This window comes from Eleginops maclovinus, chromosome 8 (genome assembly GCF_036324505.1).
Source record: "Eleginops maclovinus isolate JMC-PN-2008 ecotype Puerto Natales chromosome 8, JC_Emac_rtc_rv5, whole genome shotgun sequence".
Classification (NCBI taxonomy): domain Eukaryota; kingdom Metazoa; phylum Chordata; class Actinopteri; order Perciformes; family Eleginopidae; genus Eleginops; species Eleginops maclovinus.
In genome coordinates this window covers 21,181,224-21,203,723 of record NC_086356.1, presented here as the reverse complement: position 1 = coordinate 21,203,723, position 22,500 = coordinate 21,181,224, and the positions used below count along the sequence as shown (strand labels likewise).

Genomic DNA, 22,500 nt, shown 5'->3' with positions numbered 1-22,500 from the left:
AATGGAGAAGTTCAGTTATTATGCTCTGTAAAAAATGCTTTCCCCAAAATCACGTAAAAGATTAATGAAAACAAGGTGTTTCCGCTTCTAATAACTAAAACAATCTGCCTATAGAGCCATGTGTTTATTTGTTTCTTAATGTCTTTCATTTTTGTAAATCACTTTGCCTTGTGTTGAAAGGTGCTTTATAAATAAACTTACCGTGCCTTGGAGGAAGAACTGACTTCAGCATGCATCACCCAGCATCTTTATAGCGCTCTGCCACGGCACATTACAGAACCTAGGCCACCCAAAAATACGTCCAAAAGAAGTTGTCACTCTACTCAAAATATACCTAAATATGATAAACAAAAGACTACAAACAACGAGTAGAGACCAAAAGAGAAACAAAAGCACTCCAGAGTCTTTGAAGAAGCAAAACAACTAGAAATAAATGCACAAAGACACAAAGAAAAATACAAATTGCAAACCCACATTGACTCCAAACACAGTATTTGCAGTGAGTTCCTTTAAATTCTGCCCCAGGAATCCATCCCTGTACCCGGGCAGAGGGTGTCCTGCAGATCTATTAGGTTCTCATTGTCTTCTCCCTTCATTCTCTTCCAGAGCATCAAGGTGTCATGGCAGCCGCCTCCCCGCAGCGCCCAGAACGGCATCATCTCCGCCTACAAGATCAAATATAGAAAGACTGGTCGCCGTGGAGACCAGGAGGCCATTGAACCAAACAACTTTTGGTACCTGTTCACAGGTGGGACTTTACAATGAGAAAAATGTAGAATATTACCAGACTTATCATTTAATATGGGAACTCATTTACTCTTTCAATTACACTTGTGAAACTAGATCCTTGTTTTCTGTGTTCAGTCTCAAAGTTTAGACAAAACTTGCAAAAAAAAGACAAAGGTTCTTAAAGTCTGCATGTATTGAACCAGCATGCTATTCAGTGTGTGTATGTAAATGTGTGTGTGGGTGGGTGAAATGGGGGATTTCTCAAGTTGTATCTGGTTTGTTTTATTGCTGCATTTAAAAAAAAAAATCCACATCTGCACAAGTGTCTGTTCGCGTGTGCTTGTGTTTGTGTGTGTGTGTGTGTGTGTGTGTGTGTGTGTGTGTGTGTGTGTGTGTGTGTGTGTGTGTGTGTGTGTGTGTGTGTGTGTGTGTGCGTGTGCGCAAACTGCCACCAGCTATTATTTCAATTTGAGCTTTGCTGGATTTGAATGAAACTGAAACTTCCTTTTCATTATTTTCCACTGATGGCTATCTTCATCTGTCTGTCCACACAGGAACTCATTACCCAGTGGCAGGTGTTATGTTTGTGTGTGTGTGTGTGTGTGTGTGTGTGTGTGTGTGTGTGTGTGTGTGTGTGTGTGTGTGTGTGTGTGTGTGTGTGTGTGTGTGTGTGTGTGTGTGTGTGTGTGTGTGTGTGTGTGTGTGATCTACCTGCTGCCTGGCTGTCAGCAATAATCCATCCTTTCACTCGCTGAGAATAAGAAAGCACATTTCAATAAAAACATGGCACATTGCAGCTTTCCTGCGGAGATCAAGGACAGCAAAGGAAACAATTATCAACACTGTAGTTCACACTGCACTGTGAACTCAAAGGTGCATGTCTGTTTGGCTCTTGAATTTGTGATTTTACCAAAGACTTGCTGTGAAAATTGAAGTTGAGGCTCTACATCTTCACTTTGAAGTGAAAAAACGAAACCAGCTTCAATAAAAGGAAACATTACCAGTTAGGGGAAAATAAGTATAAATGGTTTTTAAAGTAACACGCATGTTGCAAGTGACTGAACCGTTCAGACTAAGATTTAGTGCTGAGATGGCCACAAGGACAGGTTTAAAGCTGAAACCTACAAGTCCCAAGTCAAGGACGAGTCCTAATCTTTGTTTTAAATACTGAACGGGTCCCTTTGTGACATTCACCAAATTATTTGCTTTTGAACTTTAAAAGACCACAGGATAAGGTCATCTACATATATCTGCATATATATAGTGTATTAATTGTGATTGCTCACAGGTTGTGAAGGTCTAATCACACACCTATCCCACTTGAAGGATTTAAAAACTCTGTATATAGTAAAGCCTGTAAGAGATACATATAATCTATATATACAGCCCTGGAAAAAATTAAGAGACCACTTCAGCATTATCATTTTCTCTTGTTTTATTCTTTATAGACCGTCTTTGAGTTACTTTTTTTTTATTTTTTTTTACTGTATTGTATAAAGCACTGACAACATTTCTCTGTGTTGGAATTCAAAAGACACTGGAATGGCTGCCATAGAGATAAAGATCTTTTTTTAAATGTGGAGTGGTCTCTTAATTGTTTCTGGAGCTGTATATATAATCAGAGGTTCAGTCATTTGGAAGAGACACAGTTTTAAATGTACTCAGTATGTTACCACCCCTCCCCGCCCCCCCAGGTCTGGATAAAGGCAGCCAGTACAGTTTCCAGGTAGCAGCCATGACGTCCAATGGAACGGGTCCGGCCAGTGACTGGTTCAACGCAGAGACACCAGAGAACGACCTGGACGGTAAGTGTGTGTGTGTGTGTGTGTGTGTGTGTGTGTGTGTGTGTGTGTGTGTGTGTGTGTGTGTGTGTGTGTGTGTGTGTGTGTGTGTGTGTGTGTGTGTGTGTGTGTGTGTGTGTGTGTGTGTGTGTGTGTGTGAGTGAAAGGAGTGATTTGTACATCAGCATGTAAGTAGCTCCGCTGTCCCGACACACATAAATATTTAAGCACTTAAGGAATGAGACGGATAGATGGAGGGGAGATCTGCCTCAGGCGAGGGGGCAGGGGGAGAGAGAGGAAAGCGGAGGACAGTAGAGGAGAAGTACAGCGCATTTCCATGTACATTTCTGTGTACAGTAAGATCAGAACACAAAACTGAGAGATATTTTTTATTATATAACACTTAACTGTTTTTTTTACAAGCACTTTATGAACATTTGATAAATGCTGAGTTGATCAATAAATAAGGACACACTGCCTGCTGTTGAGTTGTGTGAATGTTATTTAAGCCTACAATATAAAAGACAAGGCTTTGAATGAAACATTTATTGATACGGAGACTAAGTGTTTATTAATATATTTTACAATAACCATAACTCTTCTGTCTGCACCAATAAGTGGAGGCGTCTTTATTTAAAGAGAATGAATGCCAATATTGAAAACACAGAATATTATGAAATATGAATTCCTAATTGTTTTCAATGTTTCTAATCTCATTGTAAATGCCTAACAGACACGGTTAAAGTGATACACAACATAAATGATAAATACGGTTTGCAGGGAGATTTATAGTAAGGGAGTTAGATGAAAAATCTGTTGAGTTTTAATATAAACTTTGTGTGGAAACTCTACTGCTGCCTGCAGCTCAGACTGCCAGAGTTGCAAATCACATTTTTCCAAAATAATCAGTCAGTAAATCCTTTGATTTAGTTACTTTAAAACATTCTGTTATACAAATATTAGAAAAACACTAATACTATCAAAGCCAACATGCTACTATCTTTAGATTTGCTCAGATAACTATTTTTTACAGTATCAGGAAAATAGTTTTTTTCCAAAGCAAATAAAAAAAAAAAAGAAAGAAAGAAAGAAAATTTGGGTTTAATCTCCTCATAATTTGAGCAGAATAATTATAAAATGGACCTCAGGCTGAGTCTCAGAAGCAGCAGCCCTGGTTAGCAGGAAGCAGCTGAGAAGAAATGAACACATCCATGCTAACTGTGTTTCTGAGGGAGACTCAATCTCATTTCGATGGATTATCACTCAATAAAGGGAAAAGAAGCGTCTCCCCGGAGGACTAAGAGCACCCTAATCAGATCCAATCTGATGTTGAGAAAAATAACGCCAAGTGTCAGGGCTTATTAGGGCTTAATACACAGCTAACAGGGTTAGCATCTGTTAGCAACGGGCGCTCTAAGTAAATTACAAAGCACTGTTAGTGCTGCTGCTAACAGCCGGAGTTGGAGGTCAGAGTGGAGCTATAGGACTGCAGGAATACCGAGATCTCTTCTTTGGCATGATGTTCCACTGTTGGTGTTTTTGCAGAAAGTCAGGTGCCTGACCAGCCCAGCTCTCTGCATGTCAGGCCACTTCCAAACAGCATCATCATGTCCTGGACCCCCCCCCTCAGCCCAAACATCCTGGTTCGAGGTTACATCATCGGCTACGGCGTGGGAAGTCCCTATGCCGAGACAGTGCGAGTGGACAGCAAACAGAGATACTACTCCATCGAAAACCTTGGTGAGGAGGTGATGGGGAGGGGACGGGGACGTGATGGGGGGGTTGATGGGGAGGAAACAGGAGCTGTGACCTCACACAGATCTCCATCAAACTGAAACGTTGACTTAAATTAAATGTTGTATGTCAACAAATTTCACATAACTGTATTAAGTTAGTTAAAAACAATAATATTAAGTTGAACCTAATATGTATTGCTTTCAGCCAACCTAATACAATTATCTGAATTTTGTTGACATAATACATTTAATTAAAGTCAACGTTTCAGTTTTTCAAGGAAGAAAAAAGTTTTTTAAAACAATAATAAAAATGTAATGCCATGCAAAGGAGGATCTGGTGTAAATACTATAGAACAGTTTAACAATTTTAGGAACTTTACAGTTGAGTTAAACAGCACGTGGGGAAGTTAGAATAAATTAGAAGAAGTTATGTGATGTGATTTTGACTTATTTCAGTAAACTTCCCTACAGCAGGTTGCCCCTCATAGTGAAAATGTGCTGAATATTAATCCCTGAGTTCCATTTTTCATCTCAGTCAAAGCTTTTGGTTTCTGAACTGTCTACCATCAGCACCATAATAATACATAATTCCATAAATATACACATCCAATGTACTTATCAACACCAAATATTTAATGTTTGCTGCCCCCAGAGATCCAGCTGCACATCCTGCTGACAATGTGCCAATATTGACTCAGCACCTCCCTGTTCCAGTCCTCCATTATGATGATGAAATTCCCATTTAATTACCATCAATACTTTAAAGAAATCTAATAAGAAAGCTGCTTGAGGTGGAAATCTAATTATGAAAGGACGCATAACTGAAAACATCCTCCCCCAGTGAACACAACAAGCAATCTGCATGCCAAAGGAGACAGTGAAGAATTTTCTAACGCTGATGAAAAGTCCCATTTGAGGTCTCATAATGGAGTAATGAAAAATAAATGTGGCCGGTGCATTGCACACATGGAAGTAAGTGCACGTACACAATATTTATAATTCATAGTGATGCAGCATGGCCAGGAGCCGCCAGTGCCCAGCCGCTGCACGGAAATCAGCTCAGACGTCTCCAGTCAGTGTGTCCTCAGTGACACAGGAAGTCCTCATGGGACAGCTCACGACTGCCACTTCCTTTAACCTGGAAGAAACAACTCTCTCTGTTAACAAGACATTCATAATGAAACAATAACATATACATGAGATGTCCACGTCTTATGTAGAGAATTCAACTGTTGTGCCAAAAAAACTAAAACAATGCATTTATGTATGCATTCATGAAAGCATGTTCAATTAAGATGAACAGAGACTACCGATGTCGATGCATCCCTATTAATATGATTTTAAAGCAGGTGAAAAAGCGATGTAAATGTTATGAAAATATCAAACTCCTCGATCCATGGCGAAACACACACAGAGGTGCTCAGAGACTCTCTTTAAAGGAGACGTCAGGACTGTGAGATGGAGATGGTCATGTCACATTCATGCAATACATAGGTAGTGCTGCTACAGCCTTGTTACATTCATTCCCTCACTGCAAACATGTTGATCTGGAAATATATGGAAAAACTGAGAACCCATCAATCAGAGAACACACAGGCGAGAGGATTAAGAATGTGCGTTTTTCTGGTAAAGCACTTAAATATTATTATTAGTATAAGCGTCTCCTTTAAATCTCAACCACTGTTATTAACCAGGATTTACTTATAGTCACGTGATCCCAAAAAGTGTCAAATATATCTGGAAAGAAAATCTGATTAACAGGATAATAAAGGACCCTAGAGAAGTGTAGAAGAAGACAGAGTAGCCTAAATTGTTCTCAAATTACTTCATTGGCTAAACATTTAAATAAATAAATATATATATATATATAGATATATATATATATATATATATACTATATATTGCTGAAGTATAACAAATGGATAACAGTTAAAAGAAAGATGAAGTTAGGAATGATTTGAGTCAATCCTGTGATGATGCTGTGCTGTGTTTCCTGCTGTCTGTTCAACCCTTCATGCTTCCCTCTGTCTCTCTGTATCTCAGAGCCCAGCTCGCACTATGTCATTTCCCTGAAGGCTTTCAATAACGCCGGAGAGGGAGTCCCTCTGTACGAGAGCGCCGTCACACGATCTCTGACAGGTACACACACGCACACGCACACGCGCGCGCACACACACACACACACACACACACACACACACACACACACACACACACACACACACACACACACACACACACACACACACACACACACACACAAACAAATACGACACATCTGAGTTCACATCATGAAGGTTATGTCTAATAAAACCGAAACAGTAAGAGGGTAGTGTACTGTGACTGTCATCCAGTATCAGTACTGATGCTAATGGCATTACAATCACTTGTACTTGTAGAAGTACAGTATATACAATATTAGTTGCTAGTTTTGGGTAGCTACAGCATTTATAGTAGTAGAAGAAGAACTAGGAAATTGAATACTGGCATTAGTACTGGCAGGGGCAGTGTTGCCACAGTTACCTTGAAAAGTAATCTGATTACCTTTAAAAGTAACTTAGTTACTTTAATGATTACTTGATTTTAAAAGTAACTAAGTTAGATTACAAGTTACTTTATTAGTTACTTTCAGCAGCTGCCGACAACACCCCGCCGCCTCAACATAAAAATGAGTCCAACATACTGCCCGACCATCTTCTTCAACTCTCCCCCACTTTCTGGTTTTGCACCGAAGTCCAGCTTTTGTTGTTTGGGTGGTGGGGGACCTCCTGCTTTAGTCGCAGCTCTCTGCTTCGCACCACCTGGTGGGACTTGCTCTGTAAGTTTGACTGTGCCGTGCTGCGACTCCAAATGTTTCTTCAAATTCGTCGTAGTGTTTTTGAAGCTAGATAGCACTTTGTCTCCAGCACAAGCACAGAGTTGTCCTCATGCTGAAAACATGACTTAATTGTTGCATAGAAGGCACTCCCAGAGACGCAAGACGAAAGCAAACATAGGCCTATATGTTTTTACTAAGAAAAATGATAAAAAATAGTAACACACAGTGACTTGCATAAGTAATTTTAATCTGATTACTGGTTTGGAAATAGTAACGCGTTAGATTACTTGTTACCGTCAGATTAAGTAACACGTTACTAAGTTACTAAGTAACACGTTACCGACATCACTGGGCAAGATTAGCATAAAGATAAAGAAGTAGCGTCAGAAGCAGCAGTAGCTTTAGCAGTAACTTTAGCAGTAGAGGCTAAACAAAAGGGCTTCAGGCTTTCACACATGTGTCGACAACAAGTATGATGATGAAAAAATATGAACAGAGAGCTATAGTTTAGTTTTTATAATCCGTTTTTTTCCATAGCTACAACATGTGGTTGTTAGTTTAGTCACTAGCAAAACAATTCCCAGTGGCTGATGCTTGTCTGAGTGGCTGGCAAAGAGTTGAGTATTATTATTCAAGGTAAAGGTGCAGGAATATTTATCCCTGTTTACGTTCTCTCTAAATTTGAGAACTTTTGTTAAATAATTAATATGATTTTCTTCATCCCGCCACATTAGCAGCACCATTAGAACTAGGATTAGCTTTAGCAATGCAGCAGTGTTAATAGCAACATTCACACATAGCTACCTTCTGAAGCTATAGCTACCTTCTGAAGCTGCCACAGTGGCAGGTGCGCTTTATTGTGAAGGCTCTGCTGAGCTACAGAGATCGAGAAGGCTCACTGCCACACTATGCGGAAGGATGAGAGAGCTCAACAACATGCTCTGTGGAGAGAAAAAGGAGAGGGGGTCTCTGAGGCTGTGCCCTTTCTGTGTCATTTAAAACTGTTTCACCACATGCTTTTTAAAAAACTACAAAAATCAGTGGTAAAAGCTGCAGTGCTTGCAATAACTGTAGCTGCTGCAGAGGTACTGGCCGCCTTATTGACAGACTGGTTTTAAATACGATAGGATATGTACAGCACCCGGGGCCTTGAACCGGTGACCTTCTAGTTCCCAAGCCAAGTCCCTACGGACTTTGCCACCACCACCCTATAAGATCCCCTTTATGGATTATGGTTATTACATTTCTTTTGGTGGGTTTATGATTTTTCATGAGGAGCAGCAGCAGCGGTAAGAGTAATAAACAAATACAGATGTCTTGGTTGTTGGTACATGATTTATACTATATTTCCAGAAGTGTTGAAGTTAATATTGATCAAGTCTTTAGGAAGTTTGTCTGCTATTTGTGTTTTGATTAGGCTGAAAATATTTTAAATTGACAGACACTCAATCTGATCTATAAGCTGAGACCTAAAGTATTCATCCAGAGGAAAAGGTTCACACATCAGTCACAGATGTGTGTGTGTGTGTGTGTGTGGGGGGGGGGGGGTGTGTGGCGGGGGGTGTCACATGTATGAACTGTAAGTTTGTGTGTATCTATTTATATATGTGTGTAATGGTTTCACCCAATGCTATTACTGCATGTGTTGGTGTGTGTGTGTGTGAATGAGAGAGAGCCTCATTAGCTCCCTCTGCACACTATGGGCTGTAGAAGTGAGATAAATGAAACACATCCAACTCTCAGCCAAGTTTCATCTTATGAATTAAACAGCCGGCTCTCCTCTGCTCACCCAGCAGCCTACGGATGATATAAATCCTTTATTACTCTCATAAAAATGTCACATTTCTGAGGCTTTTCAACACTTATGATCTGATGACAGTCACATGGACACCAGACCCACAGCAATCACCACAGCCTCCTGGACTACAGTTTCATAGTGAAACTTTTCAAATAAGGTTTGGTTCAACTCATGCTTGTTCTCCTGAAAAGAGCGAGAAAGGAAGGAGGGATAAAGAAAAGAGCAAGACGGAGTAGATAAAGGTTGATTATGGATTAAATATATGGATCCCAGACAGAGACAAAGCAGAGAGAGGGAGAAATATGTGATGGTCTTTAGTGATTGCTAATTTAAAGAGAATGAAAGCAGCAATGAGAAAATAATGTTTGCAGAAAGAGGAAGAGATGGGGACTGGAGGAGAGGCGTGGGATGTATAAAGGAAATGGAATACACTGGGACACATGGTCAAAGAGATCCAAACATCTGCTTTGGGTTATGATTATCTCTGATATTGGGTTCCTACATCCGCATTTAATGAAGTGATTCAAAATCATGTGCTACAAAAACACTTCTTATACAACCACATGAGTCAGATAGCTCACATTCAACCACAACCTACTAACCTGCTGCATGGGGCCACAGTGAAGGGCAAGGTCCCTCAGCCCAGGTGGGCCTATTGAGTCCCATAGTAGTGCAGAGACCCCTGATGGTGGTCTCCCCATGCTGTTAATAAAATCAAACCTTCATAAAGTGGAGAGCTGCCATCTCTGCAGCATCTCTTTGAAGTTCTAAAGGAATACAGTATCTGAACATATCTGCAGTTCTAAAGACCCACACACACACACACACACACACACACACACACACACACACACACACGTGAGGAGTTTTTTATGTAGGGATGTGTGGTGCTGGAGTGGAGTTAGTGTGACAGTCTGGAGTTGATAAGCTGAGACCCTGAGGGCTGAGACAGAAACTAAAAGCCATTACTGTTCTGACAAGGTCATCCACAGTGACACACACACACGCACACACACACACACACACACACACACACACACACACACACACACACACACACACACACACACCCACACACACACACTTTTGGCTTGTCATGCCAGGACAGGCTGAACTCTCCGCCAGTTTACGGTGGCAGGCTGCTGGAGAGCTTTTTACGAGAGCTTTTAAAAATGTCTCGTTAACGGTGGGATTCTCGTTAATTTACTGCCTCGTCTCCACCTGGCCGCCCACACACTGCAGAGACAGAACCAACCCCAACCAGAACCCCCCGCCATGCCTCCATTTAATCAAGGAGACCACAGAGAGAGAGAAGGATAAGAGCAGTGTACCAGGATGGAGGGAGAAAGACGTGAGGAAAATGTGGAGGGGTGAGCAGTGGATGGGAAAGCAGGAAAGAGGAATTAAGGAGGAATGGGTGGTGAAAAAGAAAAGAGGAAGGAAAGGCGATGAGGTGGGAGGAAAAGAAAGGAAAGGACGACAATGCAGGATGGGAGGGAGAGGAAAGAAAAGAGCTGAAAGATTTGGAGAGTAGGAGGAAAAGTGAGGGGAGATGAAGTAAGAACACAAGGGATGGATGGAGGAGAGAGTGAAGGGAGGAATCTGGTGAAGGGGGGGCAGCCGTCCTCATCAGTATTCTGTCTTGACTGAGTGTTATTGTGATGCTGGACGAGCAGCTTAACCATGACAGTCTGCTGCAGCGCCCTCCCGCTCCATCACCTCCTTCATCTCTCCCTCCTTCACTCCCACCCTCGCCCCCCACACTAACTTTCAAACAGCCATTCTAATCACATCATTGCAGCTTGGATCTGGGTCTTACAATCAGAGTTTTCTCCGTCATGTAAATCAGTGATGGTAACAGTGTACTCAGCTGCATGGTGACAGCTTCAAATACAAGTCTGACCGAGAGCCATAATCAGACAAGTGTCGTTCATGCACATTTCTCTCAGTCACAATGCGTGACTGAGAGAAATGTGTTTTTCATCATCCACAAATAAAAACATGCATGATTTGAGTTATTTATGTTGTTCACAAAAACCCATCTTTGCCATCCACAATAGAGTTTGAACAAACGAGACATAATTTGACTGATAAAAACATACTTAACTTGAATATATTACAGATATATTTCCAACGACCCACACGTCTTTTCTCAGTGTTTTATTTGCACACTGATGAGCTGCTGTGGTGTCTGTCATTACTTCGGTTAGACTTGTAGAAAGAGGACGTCCCCATTCTTACACAGCCATCAATGCTGGACATCTGAACATCTGAATTGATCTGAGCTGTGGACCCGGCTGGTCTCCGGCGGACGGCGGCTCAGACAGGGATCCCTATTCTTCCAAAATGTTTTGTCTTTGTCAGATTTATTTGTATTATTTTTGTTAACTTACGGTCTTGACTTTCTTTTTGTGAAGGCATCATTTTTTATTTTAAACTAACCCTCGAGTCAGTCAGAAAGATTTTGGTACAAACTGTAAAACACTGAGGGACAACCCTCACAGAGATGTTGATTTAAAGAATCATCATTTCCAGCTGTCACTTTTTTACTTATTCATTGCAATCAAGTAAAAATAAGTGGGGAGTTGATTTCGGTGACGCTGCTAATATTACTCCTGATGTGTATTTCAATCTTACTCCAGCTCTATCGCATCAGTTAATCCTCTACTGACTTCACTTCCTGTTTTAAGAAGAGATATGAATTGATTTTACAATTAGGTAGTTTTCACATTTACACTTGTTTACAGAAGAGCTACTTCTTTTTTAGCCTGTGAAGGCAGCATCTGGCTTCATTTCCTCAGTAGCTGTCAGCGTGTGAACTGATATGAGGGCTGACAAACCCCTCAAAAAATGATATTTAATGAATGTGAAACCCCACTTCAGTAAATCACCACTTCAGATTTATCTAATTGCCCCTTGGGGATAAAATAATGGTTCATCTTCTTCAAGTGATGGACTCACAATATGTATGTAGGTTTTTGATATTGAATGTGTCACACTTGTAATATAACTTTCCTTAACTCTGAGACTCACAGGTAGTTTTTCGTGCTTTGCCCCTTTGTGGACATGATCCTCCACTTCCTGTTTCAGTACTGCCTTTACCTTCCACTGTCTTCTTATTCTGTGTCTATTTCTCTCCTCTTCTCTCCTGTTTTTCGCTTCCTCACCCATCCTCCCTTCCTTCCTCCTTCCTCTCATGGCTGCCTGCTGCATCTCACTTCCTCCCTTGCATGTCATCTTGTGTTGTTGTGTCTGACACCTGGGTGTACCTGACCACTTCACTAACCAATGTTCATCTGAATTGATGCTTGTTCCACACACACATATGAATCCTCATGATCACATATTCATCACACGGAATGATTTCATGAATTATCACCAAACATCCCCACCCCCCCAGACCCTATAGACCCATCTGAGGATGACCACTTCCACCTCTTTGATAAATACCCCACTCCCATGCCAGACACCAGTACTCCCATGATCCCCCCAGTCGGGGTGCAAGCCGTGGCTCTATCTTCCGACTCGGTCCGTGTCTCATGGGCTGACAACTCCATGACCAAGAACCAGAAGGCGTCTGAGGTCCGGTACTACTCTGTTAAGTGGAAGACCAGCTACTCCACCAGCGGGAAGTACAAGGTAAGCCAGTCCGTCCATGATGAGCAGCTTCTCCATCACTGCTTTGTTCAAAGGCTTTATGTTATATGCACAGCTACAGTGCAGATATGCAGTGAAACAATTAAGTCAGTGGTTCCTCCAACAATGCAACATACATATATAGAAGATATACAAAACAAGTACAAATAATAATGCTAGAAGAAAAAGAGTAGAAATAAAATATAATGTTGCAAGACTGGTGTGCAAGTGTCAGGATTAAACTCAGCCAGGAGCATGGACCATGTTTGGACAGGTGTAAGACTTGAGTCATGAGTCTTTTGTATTTGACTAAACCAGTGACTTGTGACTTCACTTGGTCTTTTGACTGTTAGAAACACGCTTTTTATTAGACCTGGGTACATTAGGTAACCCTGAGATGTAGCCTGAGTTGGTACCTGACTTCTGTCATGACCTGAACCTGTATAGGATGTGAGACTTGCACAACAAGAACTTTGTCCCATTTTAGCTGGTCTTAATTCATTCACATAATACATTAATACCTTTTAAATAATCTTGTAAAAATATAATCATTTAAGTTTAATTATTAATAGACTTAAGTCCAATCAACCGGATGGTTAGTACAGTACACTTTATTTACCAAAGTATCCATAACAATAAATACTATTTTTTGAGTCAATTCAAATCATTTGTCTGATGCTCAAATTGTTGAGTTTGTAAACTTAAATGTATTGAAGCAATCAGTTTACACAAACGGTTTGAGTTGAACTAATTAACTGAACTAGCTTTTTTGTGTCTGCAATGAATTCCATAAGTTATTGCATATTTGTTGCTCTATTCATTGAGCATCGAGTGTATCACACCAGAGAAACATGGATCTGAGCATGAAGAAATCAACCTTTGGTTGACCGAAATGCAGAGTTTGATTGTTCACTGGTTAAACAGAACATGTATCACTCTCGATTGTTTTGAAACCAAGACAAAAACTTGAACTGGTCTTGTCATTTTTCTCTTGTTAGCTGGTAAGATCTGTTTCCTTCTCTAGACTTCATAATCTAAAGTTTGCTTGAAAAACAGTGGGGATAGGAAATCTATACAAGGGCACACAGTGTGCTCACCCTAATAAACTGAAGGCAGACGGAGAGGGGAGTATTTCTTTTTTATCCTGAAATATAGACATTTTCTCTGTGCCAAAAAGATAAACAGCATTCTGGTCTCAAAGTGAAACACACCTGAGCTTCTGCAACTGCCAGGGTTTAGTTTTATTCACTGATATTGAAGGCTGAAAAATACATCTGAAGCTTAAACACAACAACAGTGACTCCATGATGCTCTTTGGTCTCCAATATTTCCATATAAGGTATATAATAAATGTTACTGCAGATTTAATACTTCGTATTAAAAACAACTTAACATTTCTTTTAATCTAAAACTATCTAATCTATACAACTTTATCACTTTTGTCCAGTCTGCAGACACCACGGCGCTCAGCCACACAGTCACCGGCCTCAAACCAAACACCATGTACGAGTTTGCTGTCATGGTAACCAAAGGTCGCAAATCCAGCACGTGGAGCATGACAGCGCACGCCACAACGTATGAAGCAGGTAGGTGTGTCACACACACACACACACCCACCCACGCACGCACGCACGCACATGCACGCGCGCACACACACACACACACACACACACACTGCTGTTTCTAGTGAGACCCCTCTGGCTCAACACATCTCCTCAAAGTTCTGAGCCTCTGTTTCCTGTTCCGTGTGCCATCTCCTTCCACCTGCTCACATCACCAATACACACTGTGACAGGCCGAGGTCACTGTTCTATTCCCCCATCCCATCCCCTCCTGTTGTGTTTGGGTAAAATCTGACAGATTAACTACTTTACGTCTGATGTCTCGAGGCCTCATGATATCCTCCACAGTAGGAATCTGAACATATAAACTTCTGATCAGCATTCTCATTAAATTTGGAGTTATGGTGTTCCTGGTCAAAAATGACCCCGTAGGAAATTAATGGATAACCATATGTTCATCCATCTGAGAGTACAACCAGATCAACAAAGATGCTCTTCTAGGAAAACATTTTCAGTGTCTATTCTTTGTATTTTCACTGCAGTTATTCATGTAAACCAGTATTCTGAGGCATTGTTTAGAGCTTAACCCTTGTGTTGTGTTCGAAGCTGTTTCCGTTCAGGGTGTTTGCGGGTACAATTTGACCCATGATTTAACTCAGTCCAAGACACTCAAAAATAACGACTATCATCCAATTTTGTTTTACTACCTCATAACTAACTTATTATGCATTCATCACCGGAAAATCCTGATGTAAATTTATTTTAAGGCACAAAACACATGACACCACATATTTTTAAGAAGAAAATAGTGAAGACAGCCATTCCACAGAGTCAGCGACTTGTCTACTATTAGAAAACATTAAACAGTCACTTGATAAAGGAAATGTAGTGGGTGCAGTGTTCCTGGATTTTAAAAAGGCATTTGACACCATAAATCACAACATCTTAATTTCAAAACTGTCAATGTACATTTCTCTAAACTCTCACTGGCATGGTTTGATTCTCATTTAAAGGGTCGTGAACAGTGTGTTGTGATCAACAACATCAAGTCGGTTTTTAACAAAATTGTAACTGGAATCCCCCAAGGAACTATCTTGGGTCCTATCCTTTTCAGTTTGTGTATTAACGACCTTCCAGTAGTATGCCCTGGTATAGGTCTTCAGATGTATGCTGACGACACAGTCGTCCATGTATCTGGCAAAACTTTTGATGCTGTTGCAGATAAGATAACCAAAAACCTAGAAAAGGTTTCAGCTTGGTTTGATGCCTCCCGTTTGACACTAAACACTAAGAAAACAAAGTCCATCTGTTTTTCCATCAAAAAGCTACCTGCAACAGAATCCCTGAACGTCAGAATTAAAGGTGAGCCCATTGAACAAGTATCAGATGTGAAGTATTTAGGGATCATTTTAGATTCTCAGTTACATTTTAAAAGTCATGCAAAAAAGATTTGCCAAACGATTAAGGCTAACCTTAGCTGTTTTAAGATAATAGGACATTGCTTGACATCTGACTGTGCCTTTATGTTTCTTAATTCAATGATTTTTTCACATCTGTCCTATGGTTTGGCGGCTTGTTCCCAGGCCAACCAGTCTGTAAATCCAAAGAGAGTCTTTACAATCGGGCCTTGAAAATCTTGGACAAAAAGCAAATAAGGTATCATCATTGCTGCATTTTAAGGAAATACAAGATTTTAAGATTTGCTAATTTGACTGACTTTCATTATGTAAAGCTGGTGTTTACATGTGTAAATGGACTTGCTCCTCAGTCTCTCTGCATATACATCCAGAGATTACAGAGCTGCGGCAGATCCACCAGAGCAGCTTCTAGTGGCAACTGTAAGGTCCCATTCTGCTAAACATCTTTTGCTCAGACAGCTTTTCTGTGAAAGGAACAAAGTCCTGGAACTTGCTACCTGATCACTTGAAATCTGCTGCTAACTTCACCACTTTTAAGAGAGCTACCACATCCTGGTTAATCCAACAACAAACATGTACCCATGTCTAGTTTTAAAGTTTTTAATGTATGCATTATTGTATCTTGCTGTATTCTGTTCAACTCTATTTTACCTCACTGTTGTAATTTCCTAGTTCCATAAAAGCCCTTCTAGGGACGAGTGTTGCAAACTAGCATTCGCTATAAACACTATGATACTTGCATCGGATAGCTGTTTTCAGTCTGTCAATGTATATTGTATCTGTCCCTACCAAATAAACGATAAATACAAATACAAAATACAGTGGATATAATACAGTATTATTAGAATACAATTTATTTTGCTCATTTTGAAATCGACAGATACTGAAATAGTGTTGTAGTGTTTATAAAGCTTTTGTGGAGGATATCATGTTCAGATAAAAAAAACACTAAAGGGTAGTAATTATATAATTTGAACTTGAAACGGGTCACGGGAGACCCGCGCACACCATAAGGATCAAAAGGTGTTGAATAAACTGTGGTGATGATTATTATTTGTTGTGTTGATGTAAGAGCAGTGAAAACAGACCAGTCCCATTTGACCGGTAACACCAAAGTAAGAGGGGGAGAAATGAACACGATAGGAGGGTTAAAAACTGTTTAGTTACTAAATAATACCATAACTCATTCTTCACCTCACCTTAACTCAACCTACACATGTTTCTGACTTTAAACCAAACATAAGTATTTACCCTTAAAGCCCTTTATCCTCAGGACTACTGTGACTTCAACACTGGTGGTCTCTACAGTTGTCACATACACCGCTCAGGTCTTCCTATCAGGGGTTCCTGTTTTCAGGTGCTAAAACTTTCACTACTACTACCGCCCAGTGATGGAAGAAGTAGTGTTAGGTTCTAAAACTTGAAGAAGGAAGTAGGCTAAAAGAATCCAAGGAGCTTCTCGTCAAGTTTAACAGCATTTATTAATAACATGATATGATAAGTCTACAAAGGAAACACAGCTGTGGTCCTTCCCCATGGCACTGATCCACATTCTACATTGAAGTAGTCCATCTGTCTACAGCAGCGTGGAAAAGGCCTCGATCTTCTGTTTACATCACGCTTTTCTACTCTCTGGTCCTTCCGGTCTCGTCTTTTCTCATTGGTTGGTGGCGGGGGCCAGACCCTATTGGCCCCTTGTTGTCAAATGGGCATATTCCCGTCTCTTCTTTAGTGTTCTTCCATTGGCTGACACGGAGGCGGGTCAAGGGCGCATTCTGCTTCGCCCTCTTATGACGTCACTGGCCCCATCTATTGACGTAGTCATGACGCTTCTCTTTCTGATATCTTATTATACAATTCTTCTGAGGTTTATGGGTTATTAAACATGTAATAGTATTATTGCAGCGTCAATGAGCAATGTTGGGTGTAACGCGTTACAAAAGTAACAGTTACAGTAATGCATTACTTTTTGCTGTAACGCAGTAATATAACGCATTACTTCTGAAATGTGGGTGATATAATACCCGTTACAATTCTCAGTAACGCAGTTACAACACATTTTAACCCGAAATGATGTGGGGTTTTGTTTCTAAGAATTCACAAACATCACGAGACATTCCGACACCAGAGGAACAATTGTGCAGGTAGAACAGTAACTCAGTAAGCCTGTTTACTATTGGTTAAGAGGGCTGCAGAAACAGATTTGCGATTGAGTGCTGCAGGCTCGAAGAAAAGAGAAAGACAGGAGTGCGTGCAAGCCGAAGCAACACAAGGTCACTTTCTCTGGGTCTGCTGCTTGAACCCCGAGAAGTTCAGAGACTCGTGGCAGCGTGTTGAAGATCTGCAGCCTCTGTCCTCTGTGGAATCGCAGACTTTTAGAAAGCTTGTCATCCAAATCCCTGTTAACACACCAATGACAAGGTGAACTAACGTTGCCATAGAGACTCGTTCATATACAGCAGGTCACAGGGCCGTGTAGAGGCTCCACTAACATGTTATTAATAACACACAGAGACGTCATGTTACCAGTATCACATATTATTCAGCCCACTTAAACGGAGCATGAGTTTCATTTCTAGCTCTTTTCCTAAAGTTCAGCATGTACTGATAGATAGCTTTAATTAATGAGCTGCAATAAACGACATTTTAGCATTTAAAGCCATACTTTTGTGGTTATTTTGGTGAAAGTAACTCAAAGTAACGCAAAAGTAATGTAACGCATTACAGTTCAGAGACAGTAATAATGTAATATAACTTATTACTTTAAAAAGACAGTAATAAGTAATATGTACTGTATTACATTTTGGAAGTAACTTGCCCATCATTGTCAATGAGTGAGAGGTAGAGACGGTGTGTTTAGTATGTAACTCCACGCGTCATTCTCCCTCCACTCATATATACGATACAATGTAAGCTACATGCAAACTGAGGCTAAAAACTATAACATCCGATATGACTGGAAGTACAAAGTCCGGTCCGTCGGGAAACAGTGAATTATGTCATTTAATGTTCCGTTTCAATATACTGATTATTCTTACAGTAGTAGTTCAGAAAATATTGTCTCATACTAGCTCTGAAGTTCTCATTCTGCACCATGGCCATTTTATAACAAAATACAGTACAGAAGTATTATCAGCTAAATGTTCTTCAACTATCAACAGTAAAAGTAGTCATTATGCAAAATAGATCTTTTCATAGTATTATATTATTATGGTTATTATATTTTCCCATTTTAGTGGCCTTGGATTGTAGTGTTGTAGACGGTCTATTTGGACCAAATGTAGATTCTGAGTAGATTAGTAGTACGGTACTGCACTATACCAAATCAGCATGTATGTGTTTATTATGTGTAAAAAGTAGTGCAGTAAAAGTATAAAGTAGCATTACATTTAAATACTTAAGTGGGACTAATATGTCAAAAAAAGTATTTAAGTACAATATTTGAGTAAAAGTACTTTCTACCACTGCTACTGAGGTTCCTCTGAGGGTTTCTGTTGACCTGAGCCGTTTACAGGACAGCCGAGCAAAGTCCACCACCACCATACCACGCAAGGGCTCGTCAGTCAGAGCAGCATTAAGGATGCCACCATGTATCACAGCTGGTGCACAGTAACATCTGGAGGGAAAGGTCCTGCCCTCTGAGAGTTCTCAGCAGAGTGAGCAACAAGAGTTCTGCTGTAGAACAAACTGTAACGGTGCAGAATCAGAGATGCTTAGAATCATACATGAAAATAAAATGTTAAATCAATAGCTCCAAAGGTTAGCACCTAATGAAGACGAGTGAAAAAGAGAGCTGTGGGAGAAGATAGTGCCAGATCTGCAGAGTTATAGTGAAAAACGCTAGGTATTAACACAATGCTCTTTACAGTACATGAATATACAGCTAGTGGCAAAACAGCAGGAGCCAATGATAGTGAAGCATGAACGAAGCTGCCAGAGGGGGGAGAAGTACTCAGATCTTGTACTTGAGTAAAAGCAGAAGTACTCAGATCTTGTACTTGAGTAAAAGTAGAAGTACTCAGATCTTGTACTTGAGTAAAGTAGAAGTACTCAGATCTTGTACTTGAGTAAAAGTAGAAGTACTCAGATCTTGTACTTGAGTAAAAGTAGAAGTACTCAGATCTTGTACTTGAGTAAAAGCAGAAGTACTCAGATCTTGTACTTGAGTAAAAGTAGAAGTACTCAGATCTTGTACTTGAGTAAAAGCAGAAGTACTCAGATCTTGTACTTGAGTAAAAGTAGAAGTACTCAGATCTTGTACTTGAGGAAAATAGAAGTACTCAGATCTTGTACTTGAGTAAAAGTAGAAGTACTCAGATCTTGTACTTGAGTAAAAGTAGAAGTACTCAGATCTTGTACTTGAGTAAAAGCAGAAGTACTCAGATCTTGTACTTGAGTAAAAGTAGAAGTACTCAGATCTTGTACTTGAGTAAAAGTAGAAGTACTCAGATCTTGTACTTGAGTAAAAGTAGAAGTACTCAGATCTTGTACTTGAGTAAAAGTAGAAGTACTCAGATCTTGTACTTGAGTAAAAGGAGAAGTACTCAGATCTTGTACTTGAGTAAAGGTAGAAGTACTCAGATCTTGTACTTGAGTAAAAGTAGAAGTACTCAGATCTTGTACTTGAGTAAAAGTAGAAGTACCAGAGTGTAGGAATACTCTGTTACAGTAAAAGTATTCTAAATGTTCCTCCAGTAAAAGTAGTCATTGTTTGATCCGTCCATTTCAGAATAATATCTCTGATATGTTTTATAATTATTGATCATTAAAGTGTTCTCAGAGCTGGTAAAGGTGCAGCTAGTTTGAATGACTTTGTATACTGCAGGGTAGCTGCTGGATTTACTGCAGGTGAACTAAAGTCTGATTTAAGGGCTGATTATATTTACCATCATTAATCCAGATCTGTAAACTAACTTAAGGGATTCAATAAATGTAGAGGAAAAGAAGAACACAGGAGCATAATGTGGAAATACTCAAGTGAAGTACAAGTATCTATGAATCGTTTCTTAAGTACAGTACTTGATCTACTTAGTTACTTTGCTGGAAGCTGCAGATGCTAATCTGCTCACACACACAACATCTCTTTAATGGTAATGGAACAGGGATCCGTCAGCAGTATGTAGACAGGATGAAATGGATGCAAAGATCAGAGTCCTGCAACTGCAGCCACCGATACTGGAGTTTTTTGTATTTAATATCCAAATATTGATTTCATTTATTGTTGTCAGGATGTCAGAATAGCATTTAAACAAACTGTATTTTCTAAAATTATGTTTTAAGTCGTCCAAGGTAAAGAAAGAACTATACGGTCTTATTGGGTTATGTTTTAGAATTCTCTTAATTGGTTGATGTTTTTTCAGTTGTAATGATGTGTTCTTCTACGTCCTCCTCTACACTGACATGTAAAACCCTCAGCTGAACACCAACACTTTTAGCCTCTGGAGAGTTTGTTGCCTGACAAACTGGAAAAAACTGCTGTTCAGAAATCATAGGTTCACAAAAACAATATGGAGGTGGAACTTTTCTTTCGTTGAACAGTGATAACTTTTAATGAGTGCTTTAAAAATGCTCAGAGATGCTGTTAGGTTCAGTGGGGTGTACTGCAGGAATCCTGCTCTCCCTCGCTGGAAAACAATTGTCTGCCACAGTGAAACCCAGCCACAGACTCAAATCAAAATGTCAAGGTATCCTTTCAGGATGTTTACAATCATGTTTGTGAGATTTGTCACCCAATTAAGCGTGAACGGCATTACCCCCGCGGCTCCCCGGGGCCCGCTGGAATACATTGACATTCAGAGCGAGCAGACGGATGGAGCCCACTCAGTGATCCACACACTGACCACATTTCAGAGAAAACACAGAACCAGCTGCCTTCACCGCGGCTCCTCGCCTCCATGTTCAATATTCAATGTCCAAAAGACACCTGCTGAGGGACATTTATAGGATGTGTTGGTTAACCTCCTGCTAGAGAGAGCCTGGAGATAATGGACAACTGGAGATATCTCTCCATTTGGTCTCAGCAAACCTTTAACCATCTACACTTAGTCAGTACTATTTCACATAACTGTGTTAGGTTAGTTGAAAGTAATATAATTAACTTGAACCTAATATATTTTATTTAAAATTGCTTTCAATTTCAGTTTTTCTGTGCACTGGACCAAATTACATTAGATTTGTTGTGGAATTCTGGCTCCCCAGAAGAAGAATCCTCATGATGTATATGCTATAGTGATACTGGACCTTTCCTTTCCATTCTATGATACGTGAACACTCTGTCCTAATCACACTTAGTTATGTAAAGTTCTATTACTTTGATTTACATTTCAAGCCATGACCAAAGTTCTTAGAAAGAAAAAGAGACAGCTTCCCAGGATAGCTGTTAAATGAGCAATTAAGAAAGTTTGCAGGCGGTCATGTAACAGTATTTTTGAAATTTGAAGGAACAGTTTGATTTGGTCACTTGAAGTGAATGCTCACTGTGAAATGTATAATAGTGTAATTTGATTTCAAACTGGGTTAAAAGTTCTTCTAATCAGATCAGGCAGAGTCATTATCCAGTACTAGCATTGATTATAAACTGAAGACAACTTGGATTGTTAAAACTTCTACCTACCCCAACAGGTACCTGCACGACCCTTTCCTGTAGCACCCGCCCCCCCCCCCCTGTATTTATGAGAAATCCTGGCTGTCAGCCACACTAATAGGCTCAGAAGGAACTTGTGATTTCCTCTGGCGCATCGTGTCAGATTTAACAAGCGCTTTCATTAGCCGGCGCTGTGATGTGAGCGCTAAGGTCCTGGTGTGTGCGGCACACAAACTCGTCTTTAATCACATCTGTAACTCCGTGCTGACAGCTGAGCAGAAACAGCGAGTCCTGTAGTGAGGATGAATGCATGGCATGGGGCAGTAAGACAGGGAATGTGAAATGACCTCCCGCACAGGGTCCTCAGGTTCTAACCAAGTCTTAGCAAACAGATGCTGAATTGGCTAATCCTGGGTTCTGAACTTTCTGAAGCCACATG

The 22,500-nt window shown here is 40.2% G+C and overlaps 1 protein-coding gene across 1 annotated transcript in view; it reads left to right on the top strand.

The window, feature by feature from the left end:
• The window catches only part of dcc (DCC netrin 1 receptor), a 171,482-nt gene that overhangs the window by 94,367 nt on the left and 54,615 nt on the right, over positions 1 to 22,500 (top strand). The window contains exons 13-18 of the mRNA XM_063890086.1: positions 607 to 748; positions 2,424 to 2,534; positions 4,056 to 4,250; positions 6,290 to 6,385; positions 12,263 to 12,501; positions 13,946 to 14,084. Coding sequence (XP_063746156.1) covers positions 607 to 748; positions 2,424 to 2,534; positions 4,056 to 4,250; positions 6,290 to 6,385; positions 12,263 to 12,501; positions 13,946 to 14,084 — 922 coding nt within the window. The remainder of the gene's footprint in view (positions 1 to 606; positions 749 to 2,423; positions 2,535 to 4,055; positions 4,251 to 6,289; positions 6,386 to 12,262; positions 12,502 to 13,945; positions 14,085 to 22,500) is intronic.